The sequence below is a fragment of the Lonchura striata genome, chromosome 3 (genome assembly GCF_046129695.1).
Source record: "Lonchura striata isolate bLonStr1 chromosome 3, bLonStr1.mat, whole genome shotgun sequence".
Taxonomy (NCBI): Eukaryota; Metazoa; Chordata; class Aves; order Passeriformes; family Estrildidae; genus Lonchura; species Lonchura striata.
This window is the reverse complement of record NC_134605.1, coordinates 31,127,707-31,140,078: the sequence shown is the minus strand read 5'-3', so window position 1 is coordinate 31,140,078 and position 12,372 is coordinate 31,127,707. Positions and strand designations below refer to the sequence as shown.

Below are 12,372 nucleotides of genomic sequence, written 5' to 3'. Positions count from 1 at the left end.
ACCTTAGTGTTCTATTCTGGATTAAACATTTGTAGATACTGTAGTTTCAGGCTTGTTCCTACACCATCATTCATATTTATTTAACGTGTTATGGTGGCTCTGCTGTGGTTGTCTTAACTTCGTGTGGGTTGTGCTGCACCCTGGGGCCCCAGTATGGGAAGGGTTTGGACCTGTTGGAGTGAGGCCAGAGGAGGGCCCAAAAGATGAGCAGAGGGCTGGAACAGACAGGCTGCAAGATGGAGTTGTTCAGTCTAGAGCAGGAAAGTCTCCAGGGAGACCTCATAGCAGCCTTTCAGTACCTAAAGGGAGCTGGTCAAAAAAGAGGGAAAGCATATTTTACACAGGCAGCTGGTGATAAAAGACTAGGTCTGATAGTTTTAAACTGAGAGAGATTTTGATTAAATGTTAGGAAGACATTTTTTACTATGAGAGTAGTGAGCCACTTGAATAGGTTGTCCAGAAAGTTTGGGGATGTCCCATCCCAGAGGATTCAAGGCTTTGAGCAAATATCTGGCAAAAGATGTTCCTGCCCATGGCAGGTCCCTTCCAACCCAAACCATTCTCTGATGAGCTTCAGCATGAGGCTTGCTGAAGTATAGTTGATATAAACAAAAGAATGAGAAAGGGATCAGGTATTTTTGTTTCCTTAATATGGAAACAACTATGTCTGGTTTCTAACCTGATCAGTGCTCAGCAGTTTTGTCTAGGTTTCTTCTATTTTCTATTTTTCACTTCAAAAAATTCTCTTCCCCACATACAGGATTTTGTGGTATACTTAATTAACCTGTTTGTTTTGTTGTCTAATCCAGCATCTTGTTAAAGGTATATAAAGTAGCACGAAGGGGGGTTTTATCCTCACCTTCTGTTTTTTTCACTCTTCCAAAAATAACGGTCAAGGATAGGGATTAATATTTGAGTGCAACTCTCAGAAGCTGTTTGGGGATTGATTCTGTCACTGTTACTATATAAATGCACATTGCTCATTATTGCTAATTCAGTGCACAGGAATAGAATTATGGGATGGTTTGGGTTGGAACAGAGCTTAAACATCACTTAGGTTGTACCCCCTTGCCATGGCCAGGGACACCTTGCACCAGACCAGATTGCTCAAAACCTCATCCAGTGAGTCCTGGAACACTTCAGGGATGGGGCATCCACAAATTCTCTGTGTAAACATCAAGTTTTTTAAAAAAATTAATATGGACTAAGGCCTAATGCTGTGTAAAAAGGAAGTACTTAATGTCTTAAAATCATGTTGAAACCTTTGTCATGGCTATGAAATCATCTTTGGAATGCAAGTGTATAAAATCCTGAAAAAAATGTTGATATTCCTAATCAGAAAAGTAGCAGACAGGCTCCTAAGATAGATTTTAACATATGATATTTTATTATATAAAGACTCTTTAAAATACAATCAGAACATCTGTATGACACTAGAATAGCTAAATCTCCGTATTATATTAGAATAGCTATATCTCTGAAGTATTCTTCCAAAAGATAAGACCAAACCTAACCAAACTAATGTATCATCCGGTTAGAAATCTCAGTTAAATCAGCGGGTTTTTTGTTACTTGATTTTTGCATTTAAACATATTTAACCATGTGTATAGCACTTTTACTTGTACTATAATTTAACTGATACCTTTAAAAAAACCCCAACCTGTAAAATTGATTGTGCTCAGTAATGTTTTACACATAAGGTAACTTTCAGCACACTGTAGTAGCTGTCAGCAACTTGGAACCTTGGCACCATTGCAAAATTTGATCAGTTTTTCATGCAGTGAGTTCAGATTTCACTGAAAGGTCAGTGTGGATAAGAATGAGAATCTTACAGAAATAGCAGCAAACAGCTTCTAGGAATGTTCTGCTGTCTTGATGACATCAAACTGAAAGAAGAAATGATATTTACAGATATATCAGGGTAACAATAAGAGATGGTGGCTGCCTTAGCATAAACATTTGTGCCAGAAGTTTTGATCAGGTCATTAGTAAGCTTTTATATTTAGAACCCAGATCAGTTGTCTGGCCTCCAAGTTTGTTTTGTATTTAGGCAAATGCATGCAACCATTTCACTTCAGCTTCCCAGAGAAATGATCCAAGCAAATTACTTCCTCTTCATGTGATTTTAATCTAAATATCACAGCTAAATAGAAAAGTTATTTCCTCTGCTTTGGGCTGACTTTATAGATATTTCTGCCATGCCTCGTGGGACACCTTTGTATGGACAGCCAGCCTGGTGGGGTGAAGATGAAGCTGATGAAAAAGGTGGTTGTAAGCCAGATAGCAAGCATGAAAAAAAAGTGCCTGAGACAGGGGCTTCAGGTAAGTGTGTCTTCTTATTTTTGGGATCTTCTTTCTCTTGACTGAACTGTATATATTCTGAAATAGGGAACTAAACAGATGTTGTAAGTTTCACAATTTGCATAGATTAAAGCCTATTAAAAGGTAAGGTAGTTGAAGAATTTATTTTTGTGAGAACCTATGCATTTACAGAGATCAGTTGCACATATAATGTGTCAGTTTTCTGTCAATAAATATAACAAATAACATTACCTGAACCAGTGTCTTTTTTTTTTTCAAGTTTAATCCATATCTGTCATTTTATATACATAGGAATATTTTATTTAAATAATTTCTGAAAATAAATGGTGGGTTTTATATTTGCATTTGACTTTTAGCTATATAAGGCTATCTGTACTAACATTCTCTTCTGTAATTCAATAATGCTGTATTAGTAGGAATTGCATGTCATAGTTCTTGAAGTAAAGATTTGTGTAGTCTACAATTAAACTGGTAATGTTTATTCTCCTGTAATACAGACCATTTTATCAGTTAGCTTGCCTAGACACAGTATGTATTGCCAGAACTTCAATCTCAGTACCTATAATTAGGCTTTTATATCTATCGTCAGGCATATAAATAAAGTGAGTGCTATTCTAATAAAGACAGTAACTTAAAACGTATTCAAGTTAGGACAAAGTTCAGCCATGTTTATTTGGCACTTCAGACACACATTTAAAGTCCAACAGTTTTAAGTTTGCAGTTTTTCAAAGTATTTTAATTGAGGTCAGAATTTCTTTTTTCCTGTCATGGTACTTGCCTTGGTTAACATGAATCATATTTTGCAGGAGCTGGAGTGCAGTCTAAAAACATGTAAATCAAACTAAACGAACGCTTCAGGGTAGTGAAGGCAAGATCTTTGGAAGTAACTTTTTACCATAGCCTTATTAATGACCTCTTTCATATTATTCTAAAGTTATCATTCAGACAGTACAGTAAGTCTTTTAAGCTTTGGACTATTATAGAGAAACAGATAAAAACATTTCTATATTTAATATATATATTTAATCATATATTTAATATCCTCATTAAATATAGGATTATTAAAAAGTTATGTGCTGAAGTCTGTGTTTTTTATGCAATGCCATGCCATTAACAAGGTGACACAAGATGCCAGCTTATATTTAGTAGTGTGATTGTTCTTATTTTTTATAATTTTAAATTTCTTTTTCAGAAGAATCAAATTGCATCAAATGGTTTACATGTTCTTGTATTTTTTTAATCAAGATATTTTTCAGGAGATGATCAGTGCTTATATATTAGCTCCTGAGCTCCAAGAAAAATAAGATTCCAACTTTCACTCAAACTAATCGTGGAGATGCCATCTGTTTCAGTAGTAGACAAAATAAGTTTGTTCTAGACTCAGTAATGGGGATATTTTTGACATGATTTGCTTAGTAAAGTCATCATAAGGTAAATGATGAATAGAGAAAATAGATTAATATTTTCTAAATTATTTAAATTTGTTTGTTTGTTTTCCATATGTATACTGTACAAAAACTAAACTTAGGCCCAAAGCCTTCTTGGCAGATACAATATTTTGTCCTTTAAAAAAAAAAAAATTGCAGATTACTTTTATTTATGTTGTTGCTTTTGTTTAGCCATGAATGTATCTCCTATGAATAGTATCGATCTAACAAGAGTATAAGAATAGCTTTTATTTCCTCAGACTGAAAGACTCATAAATCTGCAGGAATGGAATTCAGTTTGAAAAAGCACACACTAAACAAAAGCTTATGTGAAAGGAAGACACTGCTGATAAAAATCCCAAACCCAACATTTTTGCAAAACCATTCAATTTGTGAGGATGTAGAATTAAAATCCTGTGTATAAACAAATTATTTGTCTATCGTGATCTCCCAATCTCTGAGCAGACATTAATTGTATGTTCTGCTAGTCTGGTTTCTCAGAGAGTCTGAGAAGACAAACTGTATAAGAGTTTACATTTGCTGACACTTCAGTCTCAGAACACTGTGTCCACGTAGAAGTGTGCAAAAAACATTCTGAATATTTTCATGCAATTATAAAATCATAAGGTTTTTGGGCTGCTTTGGCCTACAGTTATGTTCCATGAAAAGATGAACTTCTTTTCAACAAGTTATTATGTATTTTCTTCAAGCACTTAGGTTTTATAATATAGATTAATATAATTTTAGGAAATCAATATAAAGACACACTTGTATGAAAGAAATCTGGAAACTTCGAAGACTGTCATGCTTGGATATTTTTAAATTATAAGCAAACTTTATTAAAAATGTTCACGATTGGTGCAGCTAATTATTCTTTTGTGGGTAAATTGTATTAAATGTTTAAAACACTGATCTGGGACATGCTTTTTAATATACACTGCCTAAAAGTATATTACAGGTGAATTCTTAAACCAGTAAGTCAGATCACATTTTAACAAAATAATCCTATTAAAAATTTGTGTCATGCTTTAATGATTTATTGCATGATTATTTATTGAATACAAAAGAAGACTTGAATTCTAAGACATGGGGTAAGGTTTAATGAGGAGATTGAAATGAGAGATTTATTTCTGTTAAGCCAACTGTAGACAATTACTCTTTACAGTCTAAAGTTAATAGGATTATTTCAGTGTTACTGTATTTCTACCACAACAGAAATTCACTAATGAAAGTTATTTACAAACAGAGTAGAATAGCCTGGAAAACTTTGAAAAGAAAAATCCTTTCTACATTTTTCAGACATGCCTAATGCTCTAATTCAATGATCCAAAGATCTACTAGTCTGTATTAAAATGAACAGTTGTGTGTACACCTCTGGCATGGCTTTATGCTGCAGCTGTTAAATGTCCATGTTATTGGCAGGTTTATTGGCTGTGTAATTATTATTACTGCCATATGTTACACTCTCACTTCCTAGGATAATGAAAACTGCATTCTTTGCTGATCTTACTTGTAGTTGTAGAATTTTATGTCATTTATGCCTTTACCAGAAATCTAAGAAAAGAAAAAAAAAATTTATTTAAAGACAAAGATTTTCATATTCAGTGCTAGGTGAATCATATGTATTTATTGAAATCTTGTCTTTAAATAAAAAATGAAAAGTTTACTTCAGCTGCAAAGTACAAAACCCCAAAAACTAAAATGTAAGTGGGAAATAAAAAGTAGGGATTTGAAGGGAAAGGAAAAAAAAAATTCTATTAGTTATTTGAAAGCACTAAATTCAGCTTCTTTTATTTCACATACCATTGCACAGTGCCAAATAAAAGGCTAACATTGACAATATTTTTGGGTATTGTGTAAATATGATATTTTGTCTGTTTCTTATACATACTGCAAATAAATATATTGCTTCAGGTTTACAGACGTGTTTTACAGGAAGTGCTTTGTAAATTCCAGATAATTTTCTTTTACCAGTTTCATTCTTAAAATTGTATTTATAAGGCAGAAAGAAAAGAGCATTACTAAAAATCTGAAGATTGTGCAAAATATTTTCTGAGACTTTCTGTCATTGTAGATGATGATATATTACTATACAGAGGCAGTTTTTTTGCATATCTGAATAGCACTGACATCTATGATTTTTCTTGTCCAGGTCAGCAAGTAAAATGTTCAAATTCTGGCTCCTTGTCTGTGTAACTTGAGAAATAAGGCTTAAACCCAGAAAGTCCTAGAAAGTGTAATTGATTCTGCTAATGTCACAAAGTGAATGTTGCATTTCCAATGGTCATCTCTGAATAGAATTAGAATTAGAATTAGAATTAGAATTAGAATAGAATAGAATAGAATAGAATAGAATAGAATAGACTAGACTGAGGTTGGAAGATACCTTCAAGATCATCCATTTGAAGCACCCACCCAGCACTATAACCACTAAACCATCACCCAGTGCCACATCCAGATGCCTCTTGCACACCTCTGCGGATGGTGACTCCACCATATCCCTGGGAATCTATTCCAATGCTTGACCACCATGACAGTGAAAATATTTTTTCTAGTGTATAATCTGAATCTCCCTTGTTTCAGTTTAAGGCCATTTCCTCTGGTCCTCTTGCTCCAGGCACTGTAGAACAATCCAGCCCCACCTCACTACAGGCTCCTTCCAGGTGGTTGTAGAGTGATGAGATCCCACCCGAGCTTCCTCTCCTCCAGACTAAGCAAACCCAGCTCCCCCAGTCATTCCTCAAAAGACATGTACCCTAGTAAAGGATCTGTCTCTGAATCTCCCTTTGGTTAAGGCTGTGGTTTGCCAAATATTCCATAGTTTCCCTCCTAGCCTCTCCTAGACTCATTTCAATCATAGTATCACTGCACCTGGGTGGCACCTACCAATTATTGCTTCCTTGCTTGCCTTGTAAAAACAGTTGCTCTGTTGTGTTTTGCCACTCAGGATCTTTGAAGAGTGAGAAGTCCCTTTTTACAGATAATCCTGCTACTTTTTCTGCCCCTTTTGTTTTAGTCTTGCCTGAGGCACCTGGGTCCTGTGACCACCAGGCATGCCACAGGGCCAGGTCCTCAGGGGCCGGATAGCGCTAAGAAAGCTTCCTCTTGACGGTGGGATCACACTCAGGCGGCGTTGTTTCCAAGAGGGTTTATTGTAGGAAAGATAGATCGGGGAGCAAGGGGAGACAACCTCTCTGGAAGGGAGCTCGCACTGAGAGCCCCAAACTGAGGGCAGGGTGAGGATTATAACTGTGGCAGAGAAGGAGGGTCAGGGTAGGAAACACCCAATGAGGGAATGGTTCAGGGGTGGAGTAAAGGGAATGATGGGGTTACAGCCAATGGGGACAAGGGGAAGGAGTGGTTACAGGGAAGGAACCAATGGGGGTACAGAGAGCGAAGAACTTTCCAGAACTGGGGTATGGCTTACTTAATGATGGACAGGAATGAGGGGAAGGTACAACGAAAGATTGACAACAGGGGAGGCAGGAAGTTACACGTTGGTCACCTTCCATGGCAACTCAGGGGGACTATCTCCCAAGTCCCCTCCCACACTTGTCAGTTATGAAATCCCTTCAGTTCACAACCTACCCAAAACTCACTTGCAATTGCCTTTCTTGCTATACATATACTATGCTTGCTCTGGTTTAAAAATTATATAGCAGTGACAACCACTATCTTCAGTATTTGCTTGAAGGTTATCTCTTAAAGGTGTCGGTATTTAGTCTGATATATAATTTCCTTCATCTTGACAGATGACTTTTTGTAGTAGGATTTCAAAGGTAAGGCTGTTTTATAAATCTTTCTGTAATATTTAGAAAGCTGTAACAACTTGCATTTGGAGTCTGTGAGAAAAATATTGAAGGGTGGTTCAGATCAGGATCTATATTAACTTTTTGCTTCATCATTTTCTATTTATTATTCTCGTAAATTCTGATGCATTTAACTTTCCTAAAATGCAGTTCTGTGTTCTAAAAAAGTACTTCTGTAGTTTTTAACTGTTTTTGGAACACACCTGTGGTCTAAAAAATACTTCTGACTGAAAATAGGATTTTTCTGTAACTAAAATTAACTTGTATTTCAGATATTTTTATTTATATAAGTATTAAAAAAAAAATTCTAGTTTATTAAAATTTACTATGTAGTTGTAGTTCAGTTTCTCGCTTATTTTGATTAAACTCTCTCTTAATTTAGATTCAAACTATACACTAGCATGTGTTTAATGAAAAATATTGGAACCAAATACTGTGCATATTATTATCTTATAAACAGTTAATTTGAAATGTTAAATTTGGTTTAGACAAGTTTCACACAAATTTTTTTATGAAGTCCATCAATGCTGGCAAGCTAGTGTGAGAGATCCTCTCATTGCTATACATCTGATGCAATTTGCCTACTGTCTTATTATTTTCAAAAGATGGTAATAAACCAGGTATTTCATAATTACTGAAAAATACCATGTCTTGTCTGACCAGCAGAATGCTCCTGCCTTGCCCAAAATTAGAAATATTTCTCAAAACAAAGTATTAGCCAGTTATCTTCTTTGAATGAGTGTTGAACACTATATCTGGCTTAATTATTGTCTACAGAAATTGCATGATGTTGTCAACATGAAGTTCTGAGTAGAACCACGTGGGGAAAAAAAAAGTTGTCTGAATTGTTTGTGTGGTGAATGACTCTCCTTTTCGGTGACCGTGTTTCATATTTTAAGGATCCAAGCTCTGGATTTGATCTTGCCAGAGCTTGATCCATTCCAGCTTGTTTGCTACACAAAACAAATGGAGTGTTTACCTAAAGTCTAAGACCTGCAAAGTGTGATTTTTGTTTATCAGAGAAGATTTTTAATAACCATCACATCAGTAAAATAGATTCATTCTGTATTGTGTGTCTGCTGGGATAAGTGTTTTCAGGAATGGTATTAAAAAGGCATTCTTTTCCCAGGAAGAGGAGTAGTGAGGTGCTATTGTAGTACCTGATAACTCCCTCACAGATATAAGGTAGCTGATAGTGCAATGAAAAGAATTGGGTAGGGGATTCTTGAGATCCAACAGCACAATAGAAAAACCTGTCTGAATTTTGCCATGTTTTGTATTTCTAGCAGCCACTGGTGGGAAAAAAAAAAATTAAAACTTGTTTGTTACCTGCATTGGAGTAATTTTATCCAATGGCTACCCAAACATGGCAATAATAAAGAATGTGTACTGTTCTTGTTTTCATTCAATAACACCTTTTTGTTTTACTTTTCCAGGTATTATTCTTTCCCTTAGTTTATTTCTCTGTATCACACAACCTTTTTTTTATATTTTTAATGTGTTCATAAATCCTCACAAGACACGTGCTTGTGAGGAGCAGCACAGGTGCATTATTCCGTGCTTCATCCTTTACTCCTTAAATTCCTGACTTCAGTATAAATGGTTCTATTGCTTTCTTATTGCATAATAGTTTAATACACAGATACTAACTTCCTCATCTGATGTAGGGTTGCTTTTTTTCAGTACCTAAAATCAAATAGTTGCAGTCTTAATTCTTTACTTGGCAGCTGAAAGGTATCTTAAACATCTTAATGTGGTCCATGAGAAATTGCTTCAGAACTAATTCAGAATTCTTTTGCTGGAATCTAAGTTGCCATTGCTGCTAAGGTTTCAAGTTTCTGTTACTTTTAACACATCTCTGCACCAGGTATTTTGGCTGACTTAGTAGCTCATAAAATGCAGTCAGAAGGTTTGTTTTGTTATAGGCATATTAGTACCTTTGCTACAACCACAGGAAGTTTTAGCCTTCATTTAGGCTATACCGTGGAACTTGGAATTACTACCCTGTGCTTTTTCTACTTTCTCTTTTTAGCCAGTGAGAGCATGGCTTGCTAACATTCTGCATGCTTCCAGCTATTGTTCCTTTTTCTGTTCATCTACATACTATGGCAACAAGTAACATAAGAGGACATGACAATAGGATTTAGCTTGATTCTTTGGTTTTATTTTTTTGTAGAAACACAGTCTTTGAATTCCAAAACACTTTCCAGTGCTTAGCAATGTTTAACTTTTCAAGCCAGAATTAATGTTTATCTTGCATTAATGTGTGAATTACTTTTGTGAAGATTTTGGCCAAACAAAATTATGCCTTCTATCCACTGCAGGAAATGGAAGATCATTAGCTCTTGTTTTGGGAGCACCCTGATTGGATGTTTTTTCCAATAGATTGGAATAGTGATAATGATCATCTCAACAACTTTGCAATTTTTATTTGCCTGTTTTCCGTATTCTAAAAATATTTTGCATGCAGTTTGACAAATTCTGAATGAGCTTTTTGCCACTTTACACTTCTCAACAGCTGAAGTACAAACTGCCTTTTCATTCATACATTTTATATGCAATTCTGAACTCTTTTTCCAGAGCTACAGTGCTCAATCTACTCCACAATCTTACTGTTTATTACAGAAGTTACTCAATTGGCCTTTACAAGAGTTGAGAATCTTCTTGAAGAGCCTGAAGTTCCCAAATATTGTGAAATCTGTTTTTTTTTTGTTTTTCCTAATAGGATGCAGCACAGATGTCAAGCAATCTGAGGAGCAATCTGCATCTGCAAGTGAAGAACTTTATCCTTTCTGCAGGGAGCCCAGTTATTTTGAAATCCCTACTAAAGAATGCCAGCAAGCTTCACAGGTAGCAGAGAGCACTATTCATGAAATTCCCACAAAAGATACCCAAGGCTCCCACGCAGCAGCTTCAGGCCACGCTTCCTTTACCATTGAATTTGATGACAACACTCCAGGAAAAGTAAAGATCAAAGATCATGTGACAAAATTCACATCGGAGCAGCGTCACAGGTCGAAAAAGCCTTCTTCCTCCAGTGGTCAGGACCTGCCAGGGCTTCAGACGGTGATGATGGCTGCTGAAAGCAAAGTAGCAGATTGGCTTGCACAGAACAACCCTCCGAGAATGATATGGGAGCCAACGGAGGAGGACTCCAAAAGTATTAAGAGTGACGTTCCAGTGTACTTGAAGAGGCTGAAAGGTAAAGTGAATAATTCCAGCTATGCTTAATTCTGAAAGCAGCAATTCCTCACCAGCATGCAGTCAGAGGATCCCTGAGCCCATGTGGAGTTCAGATCAAATCACAGATACTCCACACATGTGCAAGGTTCTGAGCTGGGAAATTTTATTGCTGAATTTAGTCGTACAAAGAACATAAGAAACCAAGTGCTGAATCATTTTACAATCAATATGTTACTTGGAGATGTTCTAGTATGGCTGAAAATATCAAGTATTTAAACACTGATTTTGAAAAACAGAAGGAAAAAACCCAAAATTTAGTTAAACTTTATATATCTCATTTTTTCTCATGAAGTACTTTAAAAACATGAATTGCTTTTTAGAATCAAAACTCTGAAGTTCAATTTATGCCTTTAGCAACTTTCAATAGCATATTTTCTGTGATTATTTGTGTGCTCTAAGAAAATAATTTATGGCAAAGAATACATTATATACTCATTCTACTTATATAGATCATGTTTTGTGGGGTCAAGTTTGAGTCAGGAATTAGACACAAAGGAAGAGCTTCAATTTTTATACTCACCTTGTGGACTATTGTATTCATATGAATGCTGCTGTTGAATAGAGTTCCAGGTGATCATACATGTTCATTTATTGCAGACAGTGACATTTCAAATGAAATTAAATAAAATGTTACACATGGCAAGTGTACTTTCTCTTGAGTGTCACTTAATGGGATAGAGAAGCAGATAGTCTTGATGTTCAGATGAAGATTCCTGTACCATTCAAACTTTCATATTGAAAACTTCTGATGAACTTTTTCAAGTCTCTCTTATTTTCCACTTTTAATTTCAGCTGGTTAACCCTACAATTCTCATTTTCCTTGGCTCTGCAACAGTATCACGTCTAGTTTGTAAACCATCTGGGACTGGGTGCATCATTCTTTGCCTTATTGATCAAAAGTCTGCTTTTTCAGGCTGACCCTTTCAAACTAAGCTAAAAATAAAATTCTGAAAGCAGAATTAGATTAATGTGCTGGCATAAAGATAATAGTATATTATTTCTTCCGGTATAAATCACATTCTTTGGCATTCATGTAAATGTATTATATTCATGAACATTCTTTAACATACTAGCCATGACACTTTGATTAATAGAAGGGGCTTTGTTTATAAGTCTTTTCCTGACAGAAACTCCTCAAAGTCTGATTAATTTTCATCTGAAAGGTGTGTAATTTATGGGACGCATATGGCCGTAATAAATATCTGGATTTTGTAATCTTCTATGGTCTGTTTGTGTTGTCATTCATTAGTTGCATTTTTAGATAGTAAATATACCTAGGTGCTTTGAAAGTTTGATTTTTTTAAAAACAAAGCTTTTTTTTTCTCCTCAGCTTTCTCTTATAGTATTTTGTACTGAAGTCCCACTGCTAAAATTAGACCCTATGACTTTCACTGTGATGTTGATACTGCTTTATTATTATTTGCAAATATATGAATCATCACAGAATTTTTGTAGGCACTATTCTAACAAGTAGAAAATAGGAATGTAAATTGGGATTTCAGCTGTGTTTTCAGTGGTGTCAATCTGATAAGTAAGATTAGCCACTATGTAATTATTTTTTAATTGAATAG

General features: G+C 35.3%; 1 protein-coding gene across 3 annotated transcripts in view; it reads left to right on the top strand.

Annotated features, from left to right (window-relative positions):
- Positions 1-12,372, top strand: part of CEP170 (centrosomal protein 170) — a 92,674-nt gene that overhangs the window by 35,565 nt on the left and 44,737 nt on the right. For all 3 annotated transcript variants that reach the window (XM_077782037.1, XM_077782036.1, XM_077782035.1), the window contains exons 7-8: positions 2,188-2,322; positions 10,284-10,760. In XM_077782037.1, the coding sequence (XP_077638163.1) occupies positions 2,188-2,322; positions 10,284-10,760 (612 nt within the window). The remainder of the gene's footprint in view (positions 1-2,187; positions 2,323-10,283; positions 10,761-12,372) is intronic.